Here is a 23,366-nt window from a genome sequence, read left to right as displayed (position 1 = left end):
TCTTCTGCCGGCTGTAGGTTTTTACCACTTTGGGCCTAACAAGGAACGCCCCAAGAAACATTTTGCGAGTTTCTAGAGGCGGCGAGACGACGCGCACAACAGCATCAATATTTGATTAATTGACCAGAGAGCGAACAGTAGGCGTATGCGTATATGGATAGTCCCTCTCTCACTGTCTCCCGTTTCCACTGTTAGTTTGGGATAATATCTACCGCGATACACTTGCTGTCCCGCCCCCGATTCCGCAGAATTTGCCATTGAACCCATCTTGGCGGAGGCTTTTATACTTCATCATCGGCATCATCACCGTCTGCAAATACGTCAACCAGCACAACATCGACCGCATCAACGCCAACAACTTCCAGGACAGGAACCAGCAAACCGCATAGATACACGTACGGCCAACGAATACGCAATGGGGGCTGGAATCCGGAGCCAGCAGTGGTTTCTCACGATAACTCGCAGCAACTAGACTAGCCCATCCCGTTGGATTGCCAGGTGGCTCAAGTTACTATCTGCCTTACGCACCGATATCCGGTTGTATATATTTCCTTTTTTTATATAAATATATGCCCATATGGCTGCGGATACAACGGACACGGTAAAAGCCACACCTCTGGAGACGGACACTGAGACGAATACTACGGAGGGAGCAGACAAACCAGCTCCCGAGAGCTGCCGCCCGCAACAGAGACAAGACACCGCAGGAGGACCGGCGGCAGCAGCAGCACCACCATCGCCAATGTCACCACCAGAACCTGCATCAGCCCTCTCAGACACAGACGCAGGCGCAGATACACAAGCCCATCAGCCACATCAGGTGCAGAGACCGGCTGCGGCTTCTCCCTCAGGTTCTGCGGCTGCTCCTGCACCCAAACAAGCCAGCCAGTCGCCCGGTCAATCCCGGTCACCGGGGAGCTTCTCTTCCGATCGCAGCATGGCGGCAGGAAGCTCTGCTAATAATGTTGTTATGCCTGTGTCTGCCACCACTAATGCTCAAGCTACTACCGCGTCAAGCTCTGGAATGCCCTCTGCCATTCGCTCTCGACCAAGTCAGACCTGCCTTCCAGAGAGGGATCCTCACAGAGACTCCCACCGCGTATCCTTCTCCTCCCTCAACTCTCTGGCTTCCACCATCTACTCCGTCACTGGTGACCGTGTCCCAAGCACTGGCACTTCCAGCGTTAACGGTTCCATCAAAAGCGGCATGGAGGGCTCCACTGTGAGAAATCCCTCTGGCTTCCTGGGTTTGAGCATGAACATGGAAACGCCAGCAGGTACTGGAGAATTTACAACTTCTCCCACTATGGCCTCCTCGCCTGGGGCGGGAGCAGTAGGTGTGCATCCCCTGTATTCAATTGTTCCCGCCATCTAGGATTCGCATCGCCGCTAACCGCAACAGTATCTCCCACCCAATCATCCTCTCATGTACCCCATAGCGATGCAGGAACTGATGGTCGTCCTACCACAAACTGGGTGAGCCGCCCTGCAAGGTCATCCAGTCGAGCGCCAAGAAGGCTGAGCGGGAGCACGGGAGCAAGCAGTGCGAGCGAAGTTGATCGTAAGTTACACGAGAAAATAATATCCCTTTTTTTTTTTTTTTTTTTTTTTTTTTTTTTTTTTTTTGATATGGTTTGCGAGAATATAGTTAACTGACCGAATACAAACTCCGCGATAGCCAAGATTCCGTTTATCGGGAAGATCGGGGTGTGTGCCCTGGACGTCAAGGCTCGCAGCAAACCTAGTCAGAATATCCTTACCAGATTGCAGTCAAACGGCGAATTTGAGGTTATTGTGTTTGGCGATAAGGTCATTCTTGATGAGGGTACGTTTCTATCAGTTCTCTCCTCCTGTCTCTTCTTGCAAGAATATCTAAATAAATCAAAAGAAATAGACTAATATTGGTTATTTATAGATGTGGAGAATTGGCCAGTGTGGTAGGAACCCCTCCATTTCGTGTAACTGTATATCGCAATGCTCAATACAGCAATTGCTAATGATATGTTATATAGTGACTTTTTAATTGCATTTTTCTCCGATGGATTCCCTCTAGACAAAGCAATTGCATACGCCAAACTGAGGAAACCCTTTTGCATCAACGACCTTCCCATGCAAAAGGTCCTATGGGATCGGCGTCTTTGCCTTCGTATCCTCGACCATATGGGTGTCCGAACCCCGAAAAGGATGGAGGTTAACAGAGATGGCGGTCCCAGACTCGAATGCCCAAAACTCGCGAAGCACGTATATGAACTCACCGGAGTAAAGTTGGAGGGACCCGACGACGGAACTGGTGGCGGTACTCCCAGAACGCAGTCTGTGTGCATGTCCGAAGACGGAGAATCCCTCATCGTCGATGGCAAGGTTTTTAGAAAGCCGTTTGTCGAAAAACCAGTCAGCGGGGAGGATCATAATATCCACATTTATTTTTCCAAAGACCAACAGTATGGTGGTGGCGGCCGCCGGCTTTTCCGCAAAATCGGTAATAAGAGCTCCGAATACGATCCGAACCTTAATATCCCAAGATCGGTTCTTGAGAAGGATGGAAGTTACCTTTACGAGCAGTTTTTGAGAGTTGATAATGCCGAGGATGTCAAGGCGTACACGGTAGGACCTGATTTTTGTCACGCAGAGACCCGCAAATCCCCCGTAGTTGACGGCCTTGTCCGTCGGAACACGCATGGCAAAGAATTGAGATACATTACCAAACTGAGTAAGGAAGAGGCTGCTACGGCAACCAAGATATCCAACGGCTTTGGGCAAAGAATATGTGGCTTTGATATGCTTCGTGTTGGCGACAAGTCTTATGTGATCGATGTCAACGGCTGGAGTTTTGTCAAAGATAATAATGATTATTATGACAAATGTGCAAAAATCCTGCGCGAGATGTTTATCAGCCAGAAACTGCGCAGGGAAGGGAAGATTGAACACTTGGGAGGCCCCCAACACGAGACGCTCTCTCCGCGCAAAAATATTAGCGGTTCCCACCGACAGACACTCAAATCGCTCTTGAGAACGCAGGGTCAATATTACAATCAAAAACCCCAGCAGGGTGTTTCTGCAGAGACGACTCCCGCGCCAAGCTCCTTGCCGACTCACTTTTCGGATGCAAGTGACTCGATACCGCATTCCAAGGGTTTTTCCACCAAGCTCGACAGGCAGCATACTTTGAAATCAACAGATGGCATCTCTTCAACTCAGCCCTCTCCGACGGAGCCCATTGTCGCTCCACCCCCGGCATCGAAGCATTCGTGGAAGTTAAAAGGGATGGTCGCTGTAATCCGCCATGCCGATCGGACCCCAAAGCAGAAATTCAAATTTACTTTCCATACGCAACCATTTATTGACCTTCTGAAGGGACATCAAGAAGAAGTTGTAATAAAGGGGGAATTGGCCTTACGCAGTGTTTTGCACGCGGTTGTTATTGCTATGGAGCAAGGTATCGAGGATGTTGAAAAGCTTAAACTCCTTCAAGCATCACTTCATCATAAGGGAGGGTGGCCGGGAACGAAAGTCCAGATCAAGCCGATGTTCAGACACCGAAATCCTGATGAGATGCGGAATAGAGGCCCTTCTATTAACCCCTTGAGCCCTGTCTCTGAAAACCCTGCCGGAGGTAAACTTTTTGAAGAAAGTACGGGAGCTGGAGGAGCAAACGAGGACCACCAATCTTCGCTCTCCCAGAGTAGAAGTAATTCTCTGTCTGGTCCGACTTTCTCCCGTTTTTCAGCCGTGGAGAATGACTTGGTTTTAGATAAGCTTCAATTAGTGATTAAATGGGGCGGTGAACCTACACATGCTGCGCGGTACCAATCGCAGGATGTGGGACTCAATATGAGGGATGACTTGAAGCTTATGAATAAGGAGGCGTTGAATGATGTCCGAATATTTACCAGTTCAGAGAGGAGAGTCAGCACAAGTGGTAAGTTTCGTAGAACTATCGGTTTTTTATTTACATGTAGAAAGCTTTTCTGACCTTGAAAACAACAAATTTCTAGCACAAATATTTGCCTCCGCGTTCCTTGACCAGAAGAACCTGCCTGAAGATTTCATCCAAGTGAGAAAAGATCTACTTGATGATTCGAATGCAGCAAAAGATGTAATGGACAAAGTCAAGAAGAAGCTCAAGCTACTTTTAAGGGAGGGAAACTCCGCCCCGCCTCAGTTTGCCTGGCCAAAGGATAATTTTCCTGAACCCTCAATTGTTCTGTCAACTGTGGTTGAACTCATGAAGTTCCATAGAAAAGTCATGAGGTACAATTTCTCAAGGCTTGAGAGTGAGCTAAGTTCCACCTCCGGAAACGGCTCTGATGGCCAAAGCAGCAAAAATGGTAATCAAGACACACCAACCCTTGCTTCCATTCAAGGACGTTGGTGTGCTGGAGAAGATCCCCAACTGTTCAAAGAAAGATGGGAGAAACTATTTGCGGAGTTTTGTGATACCGAGAAAGTTGACCCTAGCAAACTGTCCGAACTGTATGATAGTATGAAGTTCGACGCGCTGCATAACCGTCAGTTCCTGGAGTGGGTTTTCGTGCCCCCTGATAACATGCTTAAAGGAGATGGCTCCAAATATTCGAGCCAGGGCTCTCCGAATGATAAACCAAACCCTACCAGTCTGGAGAGTGTTGAATCGGGTAGCAATAAGCCACAGGGATCTCAACAGCAGCAATTGAACGATCGGAGCAACAGCAACGGCGGTGATTTTCATGGAGGAGGTGATAAAGGTGACGACAAACATCACAATTCCAACACTTTCGCTCAGCGTCTCGGGCTTAAAAGAAGATCCCTTCTGGACTTATCGTTAATGCAACCTATTGGGCCGTTGGAAGATTGGTATGACTCTTATTTCAAGCTATATCCCGGCTGTGCCCAGACGAAGACCAAAATCGACAAGAGGCTTTCAAGACTGCGCCAACTCTACAAACTTGCGAAGGTGCTTTTCGATTTCGTAACCCCGCAAGAATACGGAATTGATGATGACGAGAAACTCGAAATCGGCCTATTGACCTCTCTCCCCTTGCTACGGGAGATAGTTATGGATCTAGAAGAAGTCCAAGCATCCCCAGACGCCAAATCGTTCTTCTACTTTACTAAAGAATCACACATTTACACTCTTCTGAACTGTATTCTGGAAGGAGGCATTCAGACTAAGATCGCACGCCGCGCCATCCCCGAGTTGGATTACCTTTCCCAAATCTGCTTCGAGTTGTACGAAGCGCAGGATAGTGAGTCGGCGATGTTTTCATATTCCATTCGCATCTCTATTAGCCCTGGGTGCCACACGTTCGATCCGCTAGACGTGCAGTTGGATTCAAGGCATGCGATTGGGTGTGCGCCGCGAAGAAGCTTGACGGCACATCAGGATTGGAAGGAAGTTATTGAGACGTTGAAGGCGAAGTTTGATACGTGAGTAATTCTATTTTTCTTTGATTTTTCGGTCGTTTATTTTTTGTGGTAAAAAGGGGAGGGGAAGTGGGAGGGTTTTGACAGTAATATTTATTTCTCGTATTCGAGTTTAACTAACTGGATGCGATAAATGCATGTTATAGGGTGAAACTTCCCAAGTCATTTATTGCGGTCAATTTGAGCGATAAGCTTGCGGCGGCGAAGTCTTTCAAGGATGAGGAGCGGGAGACTGCTGCTGCGGACAGTGGGTGAGTGAACGAGCGAGCGGAGGGGGGGTAAGGAGGTGATGGTGTTGGGTGACTTTTACTTCTCATTGTTAATCGTTTTATGTGTATCATATATTTCCATTAGTCATATAACTATGGGAGGGAGTTAAAGAGAAGAAAATAAAACAAGTGGGGGACTGGATGAAGATTTCGGCGGCTGGGTGGTGCGAAATGGATTTCGTGGGCGGCTGTTTCTGTATCTTTCTTCTAATAAATAGCACATAGTAGTTACCCATAAACTAGAACTAGGCTTCACAAATAAAATGGATTTATATTATTCGTTTTTATGTTTATATTCTTTATATTTCCCCTCTTCTCTCTTGTGGTTAGAATATGTCTCGTGAACCGCCACGTTGTTCGTATAATGTAGGACTGGATTATGGACTATAATAATAAATGAAGTTATATTGCCTACTGTCGGCTATTTTTTCTAGGATGTAAATAAATGTATACCATTCAGCTTCCTTGTCTTGCATGAGGCTTTGAACCTCAAAGGCTCTCGGGTCAAGCCAAGTTCCTTCGAACTAACAATGTCAATACTCTCTCAGGGTCCCGTGGATATCGAGCATGTTTCCCACAACACGTCTACGAATAGCCTAACATACATACCAACGGGCCAGGAGAAGCATGGCTCTGGCAAGATACAAGCAGTCATTCAAGAGGACCGCATCGTCGCGGTTGTTCCGTGTCCTGAAGACTCGAGGCTGACGTCGTATATCTGGCTGGAAGCCTCAGACCCTCCCCCAGCCGGACTGCCAGATAAGCAGGAACAGCCCGAGTATCCATATGTGCTGAAACGGTTCGAGGCGGCGGGAGAATGCCCTGCATCACTCCGCGAGTTCATCGGCAGCCCGCAGTCCCACCTTTACCCCGCCAAGCGATCGGCTTCCAACCCCGCCGACCGCAACAACCTCCATATCATCATCTCCGCCCTCTCCGGCACCCACCAAGCTATCCCCTTCTACACCACCCTGCTCGAACCCCTCCTCGCTACCCTCCACCTCCACGAACACCAGGACTACTGCACCCACGTCACCTCCTCCGCCGACACAATCACCCACCTCACGCAAACTATCTTCCGCCCGCGCGCCCAGCGCGGGATCGCGCAGACCATCATTCTCCTGGCTGGCGATGGCGGGCTGGTTGAGATCATAAAGGGCCTGACGGCCGTTAGGGCTGCGGATGACTTTGTGTCTCCTGTTGTGGCGCTGGTGCCGATGGGGACAGGCAATGCAACGGCGCATTCTGCGGGGATTGTGTCGGGGCGGGATGCGACGATGGGCTTGCGGGGGTTGGTGAGCGGGGTGGCGAAGCGGCTGCCGATGTTTGCGGCGCGGACTTCGAGGGGCGCGGAGTATGTGACGGGTGGGGGAAGGGGGCGGGAGCCTGTTTTCGTGTCTGATGGTGGCGGTGGTGGTAGCGGTAGCGGTAGCGACGGCGACGGGGGCGGGGGCGGGGGCCCCGAGATTTATGGTGCTGTTGTGCTTAGTTGGGGGCTGCATGCGTCGCTCGTGGCAGATAGCGATACGCTTGAATACCGCCGTTTTGGGCGGGAGCGGTTCCAGATGGCGGCGAAGGAGTTGCTGTTTCCCGCTGACGGGAGTAGCCCGCATGTTTATAGGGGCAGGATCAGCGTCACGGCGAAAACTACAGATGCGGTGACTGGGGGGGAAATGCTACGGACACGACTGCTTGAGCGGAGTGAGCATATGTATGTACTTGTCACGCTCTGCTCGGCGCTGGAAAAAGGCTTCATGATATCGCCTGCGTCCAGGCCGTTGGATGGGAGGTTGTGGTTTGTGCATTTTGGGCCGGTGAAGTCGGAGGCTGTTATGGAGGTTATGCAACTAGCGTATGATGAAGGTCGGCATGTGGTTGATATGCGCGATGTGGTAGGGTATGAGGAGGCTGAGGCTGTTAGGATCGAGTTCTGTGAAGGGGAAACGGAGGAAAGATGGAGGCGGATTTGTATTGATGGGATGATACTGGTAGTGGAGGATGGTGGGTGGGTGGAGGTGAAAAAGGGAAAAAGAGAGGCTGTGAGGTTAGTTGTGCCTGAAGGGAAAGGAGTTGATGATCACAGCGAGAGGAGATATATTAACTAGAATATGCTGGGGGATTGTTGGTTTTATCGGGAATGCAGCTGGGCTACTTATAGAGCTTTTATACACGACGTGCCTTCCATATACGCACTGGAATTATTATTGGTCTTAGATCTGGTTTTATGTTATATTATATTCTATATTTAGATATATACATACATGATATGAGCCTAGGCCTGGAGCTTCTATCTACTAGAAACAGAGGTCATGCTCGATGCCCATGGAGTATGGTGTGCAGTACGCATATCCAATGCACGGCCCTGATATCAACTTGCCGAGGACAATACTCCGTAGGGCAGCAGCTATCCCAGGGAGACTTAGCAGGGGAAACCATAAGTACTGAAATACGGTCCGGGGCCTGAGGCCGGTTTCCTAGTGGGCGGCAACTTGAGCGGAAGAAGCAGTGGGCGGAGAGCGGAGAGCGGAAAATTGCTTGTAAGGGCGGAGAAACGGCGGAGAGAGGGTCTGTAACGGGAGACGGGAATGACGTCATTGGTTACAGCCGGATATGGTAATTTACAGCGTTACGAGATCCGAGCGTAATCCGGTGACACAGCCTGTAACTATGTCACATGAAATCGGGTACGGAGTACTTGCAACGATCTTCTTCCGCATCCTCACCTGCTCATATTCTGCATTTTCCATCCCCCACTTGCTGTGCTGACGGGAGAAAGAAAGTACGTGGAATGGCTGCATGTTGCTGCTGCCGCTGTTTTCATAGCTCCTGTTTCTGGTAGACGATGTTCATAGCGACTGCGCTTATCTCACAACCAACCTTCGGCCAACTCCTAGGTTCTCTAATGCACGGCCCGATAAATGCACCCCGGCCCAGCCGTCATCGTTAAAGCGATCTGTGAGGTTCGCAAAGCTCTCCATGCTTGTTACGCCGCGTCTTTATCGGCTGGCGCAGATACCAGATAACGGCTCGCGAGTTCCTTTCTCCTACCACCCATCCTTCAATACACTGACTGGCTGGGACGTTGAGCCAGCGGAATACGAACGAGCAGCGGAGATGCTGCTAGTGCATCAGGTTGGCAGTGTCCGTGTTGGGGAAGTGGTCCGGTATAATTTTGTCTTAACCTTTCAATTAAAACATAAAAAAAAAAAAAAAAAAAAAAAAAAAAATTTCATGCTGATTCGGAAAATTCAGGTTTACGCTCACGTATACCCCTTCTGCAGATCGCATCTTCCCCACACCTACGGAGCTCTTCGTCAAGGTTAGAAATACCTCTGCGATACCGCTGCGCGCCGCGTATTTGCACGGCCCTTACACTCTATATACTTCCTGCTACCCTGCATCTTTCGACCCAAACCGGAAATACGAGGATCATGAAACCTGCGGGCTCCCGCAATTTGAACCAAACCTGAAAGCGGGCGGGGCTTTCGACTCAGTGATCCCGGTGCCAGAGAACGTCCAGTCGTCGACCTCCGCAGCAGATCAGCAGAGCATTACTTGGATAATCGAAATCGCATCGCAGGTGATATTTTCAACTACAGCGGCTGTAAACTTCGAGGTCCTCGTTGGGAGGGACCTGAAGTCCTTGGAACTTGGAATTGGAAATTCAACGAGCCTGCCTGTTCCGGGTCATGTTCGCGAGCTTGCCAGACGTAATTCAAAGAGCAAACATAAAAATCCCCCAGGCCGTATGAAAGGGGTGTACTCCACGGCAATCAAACTAGTTATTGATGATACAGCAAGCCTATGGAGTACACCGCGATTTCCATCCTGGAGTGAGAAGGAAGACCTTCGAAACTTGGAAATGGAACAGACGGAGATTGCTACGGAATCTCAGAGAGATTGCCACGCAAACTCGGCTGGGGAAGCAGAAAACCGAAAAAAACGGAGAAAAGTTCATTTCGTCGTCCTAACGCATGGACTACATAGTAACATAGGGGCCGATATGTTATATCTTAAGGAGAGCATAGATGCTGCTTCAAGGAAAGCTCGGGAAGATGCGCGGAACCAGCGAAAGAAGGCAAAGAATTCACAGCCTTCACAGCCAGCTGTGTCTACCCAGGATGTTTCTGATACACCTTTGGTAGATAGACAACATACTGCTTCAGAAGAAGATGGCGACGATGACGAGCATGTTATTGTACGCGGATTCCCCGGAAATGTAGTTCGCACCGAAAGGGGTATTCAGTATCTGGGGAAAAGGCTAGCGAAATATGTCCTTCTCATGACTTATCCGGATCAGCCTTATCTTCCTCTCAAAGAATCCCGCAGCAAATTTCGGGCATTTGCTGGCAACAAAGATTCCACAGGCTCGAGTGGCCGTGCATCTCATTCTGGAAGTACAATATATCGGCACGAACCGAAGAAAAGCGATTACGGTTACCAGATAACGAGTATCAGTTTTATAGGGCACTCTCTTGGCGGCCTCGTCCAAACGTATGCCATTGCTTATATACAGAAACATTCTCCTGAATTTTTTGACTGCATCAAGCCTATCAATTTCGTTGCTCTTGCATCCCCATTTCTTGGTCTCAGCAATGAAAACCCGATCTACGTTCGTTTCGCTTTAGATTTTGGACTCGTTGGTCGCACCGGTCAAGACCTTGGTCTGTCATGGACTGCCCCGACAAAAATGCGAAGTGGATGGGGTGCGATGATAGGAGGATTGGGAAACGATTCTCCTACCGCTACCCATCATGCGGATCCCAAATCAAAACCACTTCTTAGGATTCTTCCAAGCGGCCCTGCTCACCAAGTTCTCAAGAAATTTCGAAATCGTACCGTATACTCCAATGTTGTAAATGACGGAATTGTCCCATTACGAACCTCTTGCCTCCTTTTCCTAGATTGGAAAGGCCTAGATCGAGTTGAGAAGGCTAGACGAGAAAGCGGCTGGGTCGGAATCATGGCCGAGTGGGGTTGGGCCGAGATTACGGGAGCTAATGTTAATACAAATTCAATTCGCTCAACTAAACACCCTACAAACTCTGTACCTACCAATTCTGCCAATTGCGACAATGAGGACGATAAAGTTAAAAATGGAAAGTTGATCCCTTCAACTAAGAAAGCGGAAGGCGAAATCCCAGAGCCACCGGCTGAGAGCCCAGAGGGACCAAGTGGAAGTTTCGAAACCAGTCCAGAACTTCCCAAACAGTCCCAGTTTTTGACTGTTGCTCGTAACACTGAACCACCAGGTGATATGCAACCCGTTAAATTGGCTCCACGCTCTTATCCGAATCCATTCGCCGGTTTCCTTTCCTTGTTCAGACCACAGGGAAAAGGCCACAATCAAAGCAAAAGCTCAAAAATCTATAGGCGGAGCCAGACTGTCGGTAACAATGAGTTGGCCGAAACCCCATGGACGGACGGTCCCTCCCGCTTTCCACGCGCCGAACCAGCCAGAGGCGATTCTTTTCTTCAGGAAGAAGGCCACCACGCCCCGCCAAAGACAACAATTCTGGAAGCGGCGGGCGATGTCCTCAAACCGCCTCTACCTTCAACTGAGTACATCCTGGACCCTTCAACCCGTGCCAGGACTATCTTCCATGATCGCGTCTACCACCCATCGGATATACCCCCGCCGCCCCGAAAAAAGAATCGCAGCTTTTTTCCAACTTCTAGCACCAGTAGCCTTCCTTCACCTACCGAGACGGCGAAAAGTGTAGATAACCAGTCTAATAGTTCACTAATCCAAACGACTTCCGATTCGGTCCTTGGTACAACCAGTGGCATGAAAGTCGAGGAGAAAATCGCTCGCGCCTATCATCGCGACTTATCCTGGCGCAAAGTTCTTGTACGCCTTGAGCCCGACGCACACAACAACATTATAGTGCGTCGTATGTTTGCAAACGCGTATGGCTGGCCCGTCGTCAAACACCTCGTCGACACTCACTTTGCAGACACAACCGTGGCAAAGACGGCAGACGAGTTTGAGAGCGGTGCTGAGCGTGCTATGCCTACAAGCCGCAGGCCCTCTGAATCCGGCAAAGAGGTCATTGGCCAAGTTGATCCGCCGGGCAAATCACCAACGCTAACTATCCAGCAACCAAATCCCGAGAACCAACACCCACCTGAGTCATCAGAGACCATGGAAGCACTGCGGGCCATGTTGTCCCCAGCTACCCCAAACCGCATACTACCAGATGCCAAGACGGACATCACTAATTCTATCGACCCACACCAGCCGACCATGTCTGTCAGCCGAATGTCCTCTTCTCAATCAAAGACTTCCCATGCAGACTCCTCTCGATGGACAGATCGGTATTTCGACGACGAGGACGGTGAGGGTTATGACTCGCAGGACGAAGCGCATTTTGCTGGAAGTGGTATTCGTGCGTTGTCAGCAGCTGACAGCTAGTGATGTTATTCTGCGAGTAACGAGCCGATAGAGTCTCCGACGACGAAAGCTAATGCTAGAGGAATGACTAAAGCGGAGGATTGCGAAGTTTATAGAACTGCTGCATCGGCCAGGGGCGTTAGAAAATGGACGGATTAGGGGATAGAATTAAATAATTTAGTAATAATAATCACAAATATAATCATAATACGAGGCGGAATCATGAAGGTGACGTTGGGTTGGGGGTTTTCTTATTGGCTCTTGGGAGCTCTTTTGGTGGATTTTCGATTCCCATGATCGCACTTTGGTATAATACCCTTCTCTTTTATATAAATACTACGTGACTGCGTACGAGACCCGCTCACTTAATTGAACAGTCGGGAGAGTTTAAGTTATTTCTGTCGTTATCTATAAACCCCTCTGGACTAACTGCTTAGATTCTTGCTCTTTTCCTTTGGCCCTAGATCATTCATTGCTGTTCTTCTAGATCTTAACATCGGCTATGAGTTCATGAGTTGAAGTCGTGCATTTCACACGCTCTCTCTGTTATCCCAGAGTTATATATATATATATATATAGTTCGTTTCAAGGCAACGTGTACCGCATGTGCAAAGTACATATTTGCCCACACGTCAAGCATGATCAATCTCTACTTGATGAGGATGTAATTGTTTTGGGAATTCACGGCTGAGCGGGTAATTCTTCGCCAGCGTAGAAACGGAGGATATCCATCCACTTGCCCACCAAGCCAACTTGCGGGATCGGCTCAGTAAGCCCCTCCCCCTCATAATTCCCATGCTGCATCCAGAAAGTGATTCGAGGATTTGCCAATGCGCAGATCGTTGAGCTATTTGCCGTTGTTCGAGCATTCGACGGACGCATAACAATTCCCGCTGTCTCGTGTGCTTAAGAAGATTTCGCACATTTGTCATTTTTATTTTCTTTCGAAGTTCTGTGGGATGGAGGTTTGACCGGAATGTGAATGGCGGAGCTGTACTAATGGTGCCCACCCATTGAATGTTGGTTTTGTCGTTGGTGAAGACCTCGATTGCTTTTCGAGATTCGCAGAAGAGTATCTGCTTCCCCCCTGTGGAGCCAGGGACATGGAGGGTGCTCCTTGCGCATTCATCGTCTATTTCAAAGTGTCGCGAATATAGGTGTTTAAGCTGCGTACGCTGATATATGTATGCTCCGGTGGCAAGTCCATGGGATACTTGTGCATTTGTATAATTTGGACGATGTCCCTCTTCAACGGGATTTGAATAGGTAGCTCGAGGTTTTCTAGGGAAACAGACCAACTAAGACTGGTCAGCCCGGTCGAATTTGAACTTTCAGCAGGAGCCACCGTGACCTGCGGCGATGAAGGGGTAGTTTCATGGTCCTTTTGGTTTTGGTTTTGTTGTTTCTTTCCATTTTTTCAAGCCAAAAATTTTTGGCATGGGAGATCTTGTGTGGGCGGTGATAGCGCCTGTTGCCTCCTGTTAATTGTAGCCAGTGTGTTAATGTTGTTGCCAACAGGCGGATATCATGTCCTGATGATGCGAACTTGCTCTACCGACTTTGGGATTATGTGGGTGAAGTCATGGTAAATAGTTTAAAATGAAGGCTTTCATTTCTCATTGACCCAATCTGACATCTTGGTTTGTCTCATCCATGCGTTTGTTCCTAGGAAGCCATCACCGCCACTGTAGGACTACCACTATTATCCCTTTCCCCATACCACCTCCCATCCATGCCAGCCTTGGCCCTATCCGCTTCATTAAACGGCCCCTTAAGCGCACCCTTGAAATGTTTCTTCACATTCTCTCTGAACACTTGCACCGCATCCGCCCCTTCTTGCTCACAAATCCAAGTCAACCACCTATGCCCGGTCGTAACATGCGTGATTTCATCGTTATGGATAATCTCTAACGTCGCCACGCTCTCCATGTCACCCGCATTACGGAATTTCTGGATCGTCATAGGATTGACGTCCAAGCCCCTGGCTTCGTGCACGAGCGCGATAATGCTGATGCGGGCACGGATATCATGCGCGGTTTCCGTGGCGGAGAGCCAGAGGCCGTGATGAACGGGGAGAGCGCCGAAGCGTGAGCCTAGTTGCTCCAAGCGCGTGCGCAGGAGCGAGAAGTGTTTTGCCTCATCTGCGGCGACTTTTAGGAAGTCGTGGAAAAAAGTGCGCGGAAGTTCCCGTTTCGATTCCGTGTTTGTTCGGAACGTGGAGAATCGTACGCATATGTCGATGGCGAGATCGATTGCCCAGAGCTCAATGTTGGCGAGGGCATGTAACATGGTGATTCGGCTTTTTAGATTCCCGCCTCTGCCGGGCTTGGGGGCTTCCCAGGGGTTGACCTCTGATAAGCTCTCTGGGCGGGGTGGTTGGTCTGGGGGAGTCACGGTTCCCCGTCCCAGGGACATCGAGTTGGGAGAGGTCTCTTTCTGAGCGAAAAGAGAGAAAAAATGTGTTGTTAGTTCGATTTTGTGTTCAGGGTTGGCTGTATTCAGGATGTGGACAGCCCAATCACAAAATGTAGCGTGTTCGTCTAGATAACGAGGGATGCTGTGGGCATCCAGCCCCTCCTCCTCTTCGTCCATATCCTCAGAGGTCGTACGAGTAATAACATCATTGGTACTTGTAGACACCGGCGACGCTGGTTGCTTCTTTTTTCGTTTCACGCGCTTTTCACGATTTTTTAACATGACCTTCTCGCTGACAGGTTCTACCTTGCCCAGCACCACATCACCTACCCCGCCATCCTTTACGTTATATTGCAAATAAACAACCTGATCTTTTATATCAATGGGAAACGTGCAAGTTTTAATCCCAACACTGGACTCTCCAGTCTCCACGTTGAAGTCGTATGCATGCCAGGGGCAAGAGACCACATAGGCGGAATCTTCAATATCGATATGGGATTCTTCCATGGGACCCCCAGCATGAGGGCACTCTGCTTCCATGGCATAGTATGACCACCCATCTTGTGTTTCGTTGGTCCTGGGCACGGATATAGATAAAGGCTCAATCGATGGCAAACGGAAAAGGACTAGCCGTTTTCCGTCAGAAAGATGGATGACATATCGAGCCTGTGCAAAGTCTAAAAGAGAGCCTAGTCTAATAGACATTCTTGTATGCAGGGCAATGGACACCCCAACTGTTAGTGTTCATGATTGGTAGGAATATCGCAAAGGCAGTTAAGTACCAGTCATGAAGTGGCGGAAAAATTTAGTCTACAAGACGGTTGAGTGACTAATCAGAACAACTTGACCATAACTAACTAGTGGATATTATAAGGGAATATTTTCATCATTTTCTCTGGAATATTTTGAGGTACTTTACTAGACGCCCAATGAAGATAAATAGCAAAGTATAGGTAAAATCGGGGAGGTAAAAGAACGCCACAGACAGTATTTATTAAAGGCGAATGTATGTATAGTACAAATAACGATGTAAACAAAGGCCTCGGATTCCAGTCCATTTCGTCCCTGCTCTAATTGCCTTTACCCACCTATCCCTAAGAAACCGTTATTTTGAGCGCACAGCTTAATACCAAATATTAAACGGGGGTTATCATTGAACCGTGGTACACCAAGTTGTTAATGGTGACTATGTGTGAACCGGAGCAGCTTGAGGAACTTCACCATACCCGCCCATATCTTCAAATGGCGCGACGAAACCTCCATTGCCATTGCCCCCAAACGGCACTGCCTCACGCCCCGCTCTCGGTTGGAAAAGCGGCTCATTGGGATTCGCCAGGTAACCGACATGAATTTGCCCATAATAAGCAGCAGCAATAGCAGCCAAATCCACATGATCAAAATACGGATTGTTCTGCGGTAGCGGGACCTGCGGGGGAACTACATCGTCTGGGTCCTCCATCAGGATGTGCCTGAAGTTATTGAACCAGGGACACGCGCACGTCTTCCACCTGGCAGCGCATACGATGCAGAACTCAGCTCCACAGCGGCAGGTCATGTGGTTACAGCCTTCAGTCAATTCGATCATGGCCGAGCAGCTGTAGCAACGCTGCCAGCCGTTTTCCCTGGCCGTCTCGACGAAGCGTTTCATCTCATCGTCCTTTGGGCACTCGCCATCGATGTGCCATTTTCCATTGCACAGCCCGCATACTTTAGTATGGCAGCTCACACATATGCCGAATCTGCGACCGCCTGTGGCGCCGCCGCCGGTGTCGATATGGATGTTGCTGGGCTTGATCCACTCTCCGCAGCCTTTGGAAGGACAGTATAATCGGTTTTTGGTGGTGTATTCCTTGTATTTTTTGTTCCACTTGATCTTGAATTCTATGTCAAATAGGTTGTCGACGTGCTTAAGAGGAATGTGATCGGTTGTGCAGCATTTTGGGGGCATGTGTTGCGGGTCAGTTACAGACAATGTAAACAAGCGCTTAAGGCAGTCTTCACACATGCTGTGGGAACAGGAAAGCTGGGCGGCTTTGCTCACGGGGATGTCGTCGAAACACGTTAAGCATGTAACTCTATACTCGAACGGTCAAATTGGGGAAGAGAAACGTTCAAGATAAAAAGAGAGAGTCTCACAGTTGGGTAAATGAGCAGGCACAGAACTTACGTCTTTTCCGGCAACGATGTGGGAGACGTAATTGTTTTGACTCCCCCACCCTTTCTCCCTTGCTTTGCAGGGGACACTTGTTTTCCAGACTTGGTTTTTGGGGCTGATGATCTGAGAGCCGTTTTTGCAAGGTTCCAATCTGACTGCTCACCGAGTCGAAGAGGGAGGGATATCGGGGAAGGACTGGGTTTCATCCACGATTCCGCTACGGCGCGTTGTGTAGCGCTTCGTTTGAGTGGATCCCTGCGAACCGATTCCTTTGTCTTTCCTCTAGAAGACACCGTTGGACGGGCTGTGCTAATAATGCTTGGGTGTACTGGCATTGACATTGACACGGTCGATGAGAGATCTCTGCGAGAATGAGTCTTTTTGGGAGTTGCGGAACCTTTCTGAGCCCTGTGGTTCTCTCGGGAGGCATTTTCGGACTTGTCCTCCGTAGAATGGGTTCGATGAGACTTTCGTCGATGGCGCCTATATTCGTCTCCTTCCTTAGGGTGACTAGACTGTCGTCGACGTTGGCAGTGATTGTGGTCCGAATCTAAAACCGATGCAGTACGCGCTGGGTTTCTCGAGCTGGTTGTCCGTCCTTCAGCTCCGCTAGTAGTAAAGAAAAATAGACTTCGAATGAGAGGAGCCATGCTCGAATAGGTCGCGAATTTGTGAGAGTTATGAGGGTGGAATGGTTCTCTCTTCTCGTCCGCGTCCCTAACCTTCATTGCTGCTGGTAGATGCCGGGAGAGCAGTGAAAGGTTTCTGCTTATTTTGCCCCTCCCCCAGAGAAGTTGGTCCTCAGTGTCTAGAAGTTCATCAGGAAGTAGCTTTTCCAAGAGTCCGAAGCAAGCGAGCAACAAAGGAAGGGTCAAAGAGAAGTCGAACTCTCGTGTTTTCAACATCCCCTCATCTCCCCCCTTTCATTATGCCAACCAGCGCCAGGCTTCCAATCCAGAGTTTCGCTGTAAGTTAAATGGTATGGGATACTGGAAAGGGAGAAAACTCCAATTGGGCAATGGAGACGTCCCTCCTCACACCACCACAGCAAAACACCCATGTCACCAGTCCGCCAGCCAGCGAGGGTTGCATGAACTGTTCGTTTGCGAGATGTGGACAGACCGGGTGGCAGGAACAAGTTGGGGAAGAGGGACCGATGGTTGGACCATCATGATGCTGATGGTGCTGGTGATGGTGCTGGTGATGACTCTCTACCGCGAAACATGCCCAAATCGCAACCCAACCGCTCCTTTCGCCCCTGGCGATGGCGTTGAGATACTAGGTCATCATTTACTCTGTAGTTAGAGCTGCTGTATGTTCTTCTCTTTTTCTTTTTCTTTTCTTTTCTTTTCTTCTTTCTTGTTCTTTTCTTTATTAAAAAAGAATATGATACAAGAAACGCAGGGCGAAACTGAATGGTGAAGCAAGCGGGTAGCTTTGCATGCCACGCCTTCGGGCTCATGGCGAGCCAACGGCAGCTGGCCAGCTGGCAGACGATGAGGCATGCCGAGCTGAGTCCTGGTCGATTCAATCATCATTCTCGTCATTTCGCTGTCAGGGTATCATTATGGGATCAGGCAGGAAAGTTAGTGGCTATTTGATCTCATCAATGAATCGACACGGGGCTGTTCGTTAGTAGCTGTTGGCTGCCTTTTTTAAATTATTATCTTCGAAGGATTCAGTTTCTTTGCTATTTTTTTGTTTTTTTTTTTTTTTTTTTTTTTTTTTTTTTTATATATATAGGGGTTGCAGATTGGACTTAGTGAAAAAGACATTTTGATGCTGGTTTGGACAAGAATGATGTGTAAAATACGTTGCTTGGTTGTGGTGGGACAAATCTGATAGCCCGTTTTGACTGGCTGCAAATGTATTCTGATATAGATTGGCTCCCTGGTATACAGGATGTAGTTATTTCAAAAAGACGGAATACTAGTACTTATTCTATGGTAGTTTGCCTTTTTCCAGCCTTATTTAGAACCAGTTCCTATCGTCTAAAAACTCGCCCTCCTCGTCTATCTATATACCGGAACAAAAACTTGTATCTATCTGAATGCTCCAGCAAGCAACTACCTAAGTGTCTAGGTAGTTTTCCCCCGCCTTGCCTTTTTTCTCTTTTTGACGTGTTGTCGAAACCACAAACAATGGCACATGAAGAGCGTATTCTCCATCGTTAGAAATGAACAGGATTTGAGATGGGCCATAATCATAAACCATAACCACAGCGTGTTCGGAGCGCATCTCAGCTGAATTCTATGTTCCCGCAAAGGCGAAAAAAAAAAAAAAAAAAAAAAAAAAAAAAAAAAAAGAGACAAGAAGAAACAAAAGAGAAACGCCCTCAATGCGAATAATCAAAGCTCCCCTGAATGTGGCTCCAAAACTCCTCGATGATCTCTTTTTGGCCCTCCCCATTCGGCGACGGCCGGACGACAAGATACTTCCTCCCATCAACCTGGCCCTCCCACCCGCCCGGGTTCCCATCGACAACCAGCCCCCCAGCCTCCGTCACGATCACCCAACCCGCACACACATCCCACGCCCAACAGCCGCCCTCCCAGTATAGATCAAGAGCCCCCGTCGCAACCGCGCACATGTTCAGCGCCGCAGACCCTGTGCACCGCATGGAATGCACCATCGCCCCGCCCTCCTCCTCCGTCTTCCCCAGCCTCTCGAAGGTGCGCAGCTTCGTCTCCCAATTGCGCCCGACGCGATCAGAGCCCCACTCGACCGCGATCAGCGCATTGCGAAGGCCACGCAGCGGCTCGGTGGCGGCGCCATTCAGCGGCAGCTGGGTGGTGCGGTTGAAGAACGCGCCCTTGCCGCGGATGGCGGAGTAGAGGGCGGCGGTGGACGGGTTGAAGACGACACCGACGACGGGCTGCCTGTTGACGGTGAGGCCGAGCGAGATGCAGAAGTTAGGGAAGCCGTGGACGAAGTTTACGGTGCCGTCGATTGGGTCGACGATGAAGGTTGGTGCATCCGTGAGGACGGAGGAGAGGTGGTAGGTTTCTTCGCCCATGAATCTAAGAGTTGGAGCAATGTAATTCTGGGTCAGCGATGGTCTGGAGGGGGGTTGGATTTGAATGGTGGACGGGTAGAGATAGATCAATAGATTACTCGTATGTGGGATATCTGGATCTGAGCTCCTTGGAGACCATCGCTTCGACGGCACGGTCATATTCCGTTACGAGATCGGAGCCTGTATCGCAAAAATTGCAGTGTTAATATGTAGACATACAAATATGCATCATAAGGAGATATGCAATGTACTGGACAGGTACAGGTGCATTGCAAAGCAAATGGCGGGCGTTGGAAGTTTGCGGAGCAGCCCTACTATTCTTTTTGGAGTCGACGCCATTGACCAATGGCTTCGCACCGGTGATCACAGCTCCCGCCCGGGTGGCCAGATCAATGAGAAAGTCATGGATTTCCTGGAGATCGGGCGCTGGGGCATGGGCTGCGCTTATTGCCATTGTCGTCGTTGGCGAGCTTTTTCCGAATCCTATCTTGGCGGGGTTGAGCGGAGAATTCTGGTATTTAAAGATTGAAGTGTAGCTATTTAACTAAATAGTTCAGGGCGAATGAGGTGAAAGGCGGCGCACGATGGGTGATTGGAGCTCTGAAATGCGCATTTAAAAATACGAAACCGTGGGAATGGATGATGACTGGAATGAATGAATAATAATATATATATATATGTACTCGTAGTGGTAGATCTGTCGGATCAACGTTTAAGGATTGTATCAGCTTGAAATTCCTTAATCTTACTTGTATATACACCCTCTTTTTTATAATAGTTACTGCAATCTTTTCATGTAATTATCGGAATCATCTTATCTTAGTTAACTATGTACTCAATTGATAGCCAGTAATTTTGTGGCAAGGTTCGGAAACCATCGAAGTACACAAATACGCAAAAACCCAGGGAAAATCCACCAGGTCCCTCTCTAAGTTAGGGTGAATGAAAGGATTTGCCGTAATTTTTACTTTATCAATGTCTTCCTGACAATCGAGAAATCTCTCTGGCAAAGGACATCCCCACAGGCAGGCAGGCAATCATGGTCAACAAAATCTCTCAACACCGCTGCAAAACGATGATAACCTCGATATAATGGCCTAAGAGGAAGAAAAGGAATTTAACCTTGCATTGCTTTTTCATGCATTATGCAGAACATCCCTTGAGAACCCGCGGCGGAGAGTATAAATCCATAACCGCCCGAGTCCCCAGGTCCCAATCAGCGCTGCATTGTTTGCCGCATGCACTGAGAGCCTGGTGCCATTTGCGCAAAATCGCTGGATCGCAGCGGGGCGTGTCAACTTGTAATAATCATACATACATGCACAAGAAGCAATGTTGACTCCTGAGGTGTGTCTTATAGCGCGGGACGACCAGGGCCAACAGTCTTCCATTCCTCGCTGAGCTTTGCTGCGGTTGGCGTCGTATCGTCCTGGAGGGGATTTTCTTTCTTGAGTATATATTTGGCGTCTGGTTGGCTGTATTCGCTTTGTCAACGGCTTCAATTCCGTTGAACAAAAATTGTTATTATAAACATTCTATTCAAAGACGGAGTGGATTGTGGAGTCTTAGACTGCCGAGGTGTGAGGACACCTAGCACCCAGAAATGAGATCGCCGCGGAAAATAATCGAATGAGGGCCACTCGTTGTATATATCTATCTATCTATGTCAGAGGCAGGCGGCGGGGCAAGAGGAATGGGTGAGGGCTGACTGACTAAGCCAAAAAAATAGTTATTCTTTGCGTCATTTTCCATACATTTTTCATACATTCCTAGTAGATATCAACTTGGAATGTTTATCAGTCAGGAAAGACTACCATTTCCATATTTTTCTATTTCCTATAGAGAATAACCCCTTGAATACCGTCGCCGCTCCAATTTGTATTCCGACAGCCCTGTAATTTGAAAAATTGGTTAGACTTTCGGTGTAACATCGCGCATCGATAGCGGGCAACGGACGGTATGCCCTCTGAATTGGCAGAGGTATGCGATGTTTCCCTCGCTGCCAGCTATTCAGAACGGGGAGAACGTGCTTCAGCTAACCTGAGACTCCTTGCTACGTATCCACATACAGCTCGTAGAGTTCCTTCATCATGGAAACTCCCAGATACGGCAAATAGGTCTGTGGCCCACTCTTAATCCTGCATATCGTGTCTTCTGGCAATGTGTCTTTGCTGGTTTCCGGGCATGAATTTTGTCCTTCGTTTCGATTTGCCGTTTCCTTTCTGCTTCTCCTGCTTGTTGTTGATTAGTTAGTTGACAGCACGCAGCATGTGAAAATCTTCTTGGATTCTCGATATCTCAGCCTTCACTGTTCAAGGTTCATCAGCTTCTACCAGTGAGGGATCTTAAACTACTTGTTCGGGACTACACTGTGAGTGTCTTTCGGCAGACGCAAATATATACATCCCAATAATTCCTTTGAATGGTTTTGTTCAACTTTAATGAATAAATGAATTAACGCCCCTGAACAACTTACAGCCAATCTCCAAAAATGCATTGACGATATTGATAAACCTCTCCGGCGACGAGGAGGTTCTCAAAGAACTAGCTGAAGATGATGCTTTTCTGGAAACCCTCTTGAGTAAAGTCACGGTAATTATTTCAGATTCTGCGCCACTCCCAACCGGGACGTTAGTTCAAATGCGAAAATACATATCTAATCACAGCGCACAACAGAACAAGAAAGAACCCCACGTCAACGAAATCACCATGCTCCTCGCCAACCTCGCTAAATCCGATAGCTTCAAGCGTATCATAAACCTAACCCGCAGCGTGCCCAAGGATGTCTCTGGCTCCCCAAAGGCCCTCGACCAATTAATGGACTGCTTCATAAAGGGGCAGGATGGCGGCATCAACAAGGCCACCGACTCCAACTACGACTATCTAGCCTACGTCTTCGCCGACCTCTCCAAATACGACGAAGGTAGAGCCTACTTCCTCACTCGACAGGAATACGACTCCGTCATCCCCATCACCAAACTCACCATCTTCACCGAGCACCGCAGCCACATCCGTCGAAAGGGCGTGGCGTCGACGCTGAAGAACATCGCGTTCGAGGTACAGGCGCACTCGCAGCTGCTCGCGGAGTCCGGGGTGAACATCCTCCCGTACCTCCTGTTGCCAGTCGCGGGACCCGAGGAATTCACGGATGAAGAGAGCGCGGCCATGCTGCCGGATCTGCAGCTTCTACCGCCGGACAAGGAGCGGGATTCAGATAAGGATATCATCGCGACACATTTGGAGACGTTGCTGCTGCTGACGACGACGAGGGAGGGCAGGGAGCTGATGAGGGCGGTTAATGTGTATCCGATCATACGGGAATGCCATTTGCATGTTGACGATGAGGGGACGCGGGAGGGGTGTGACCGGTTGGTGCAGGTGCTGATGAGGGATGAGGAAGGGGAAGCCAATGGGGGGGAAGATGCAGTGTTGGCGAAGGCTAAGGCGGAGTTTGGGAAAGGGGTCGCTGACGAGGATGAGCAGATTGTGGAGGTGTTTTGATTCGGGGATTTTTGGTATATACCAGGATACTTCAAGAATCCGAGTTGTTTATAGACAGTTGTGCAAGTGCATTCAGCCTTTGTTCTCTCGTAGAAGTTGATGGGACTGGAGTAGTTGAGGACATGGCTATTGGAGCTCAGTTGCAGCGCATATGCTAGTAGTATACATGTAATCCTCAGAATTATCAACCCTACAATTTATGAAACTCCCCTG

General features: G+C 48.9%; 6 protein-coding genes across 6 annotated transcripts; 3 read left to right on the top strand and 3 right to left on the bottom strand.

Annotated features, from left to right (window-relative positions):
* Positions 1–577: 577 nt before the first annotated feature.
* On the top strand, positions 578–12,087 carry HCAG_07645 (predicted protein; the record flags this gene model as incomplete). The annotated part of the gene is made up of 14 exons (XM_001537286.1): positions 578–1,337; positions 1,403–1,561; positions 1,679–1,825; positions 1,916–1,937; positions 2,013–3,613; positions 3,752–3,919; positions 3,960–5,406; positions 5,550–5,654; positions 6,003–6,038; positions 6,133–7,383; positions 7,447–7,673; positions 7,971–8,004; positions 8,525–8,836; positions 8,925–12,087. 14 exons carry the CDS (start codon positions 578–580, stop codon positions 12,085–12,087), a joined length of 9,432 nt encoding a protein of 3,143 aa, XP_001537336.1.
* Positions 12,088–13,198: 1,111 nt separating this feature from the next.
* Positions 13,199–15,186, bottom strand: HCAG_07644 (conserved hypothetical protein; the record flags this gene model as incomplete). The annotated part of the gene is made up of 2 exons (XM_001537285.1): positions 13,199–13,364; positions 13,787–15,186. The coding sequence occupies 2 exons, from the start codon at positions 15,184–15,186 to the stop codon at positions 13,199–13,201; spliced, it is 1,566 nt and encodes a 521-aa protein (XP_001537335.1).
* Positions 15,187–15,667: 481 nt separating this feature from the next.
* HCAG_07643 (predicted protein) lies at positions 15,668–17,286 on the bottom strand (the record flags this gene model as incomplete). Its single annotated transcript, XM_001537284.1, has 2 exons — positions 15,668–16,556; positions 16,649–17,286. 2 exons carry the CDS (start codon positions 17,284–17,286, stop codon positions 15,668–15,670), a joined length of 1,527 nt encoding a protein of 508 aa, XP_001537334.1.
* Positions 17,287–18,096: 810 nt separating this feature from the next.
* HCAG_07642 (predicted protein) lies at positions 18,097–18,569 on the top strand (the record flags this gene model as incomplete). Its single annotated transcript, XM_001537283.1, has 2 exons — positions 18,097–18,221; positions 18,518–18,569. The coding sequence occupies 2 exons, from the start codon at positions 18,097–18,099 to the stop codon at positions 18,567–18,569; spliced, it is 177 nt and encodes a 58-aa protein (XP_001537333.1).
* Positions 18,570–18,971: 402 nt separating this feature from the next.
* On the bottom strand, positions 18,972–20,106 carry HCAG_07641 (conserved hypothetical protein; the record flags this gene model as incomplete). The annotated part of the gene is made up of 3 exons (XM_001537282.1): positions 18,972–19,656; positions 19,751–19,832; positions 19,872–20,106. The coding sequence occupies 3 exons, from the start codon at positions 20,104–20,106 to the stop codon at positions 18,972–18,974; spliced, it is 1,002 nt and encodes a 333-aa protein (XP_001537332.1).
* A 1,505-nt stretch (positions 20,107–21,611) lies between these two features.
* Positions 21,612–23,153, top strand: HCAG_07640 (conserved hypothetical protein; the record flags this gene model as incomplete). Its single annotated transcript, XM_001537281.1, has 4 exons — positions 21,612–21,632; positions 21,955–22,023; positions 22,131–22,282; positions 22,319–23,153. 4 exons carry the CDS (start codon positions 21,612–21,614, stop codon positions 23,151–23,153), a joined length of 1,077 nt encoding a protein of 358 aa, XP_001537331.1.
* Between the last annotated feature and the right edge of the window lie 213 nt (positions 23,154–23,366).

The sequence above is a fragment of the Histoplasma capsulatum genome, genomic scaffold (assembly GCF_000149585.1).
Source record: "Histoplasma capsulatum NAm1 scaffold_9 genomic scaffold, whole genome shotgun sequence".
Lineage (NCBI taxonomy): Eukaryota > Fungi > Ascomycota > Eurotiomycetes > Onygenales > Ajellomycetaceae > Histoplasma > Histoplasma mississippiense.
Note: the sequence above shows the minus strand (reverse complement) of the source record. Positions and strands in the feature narration are given on the sequence as shown.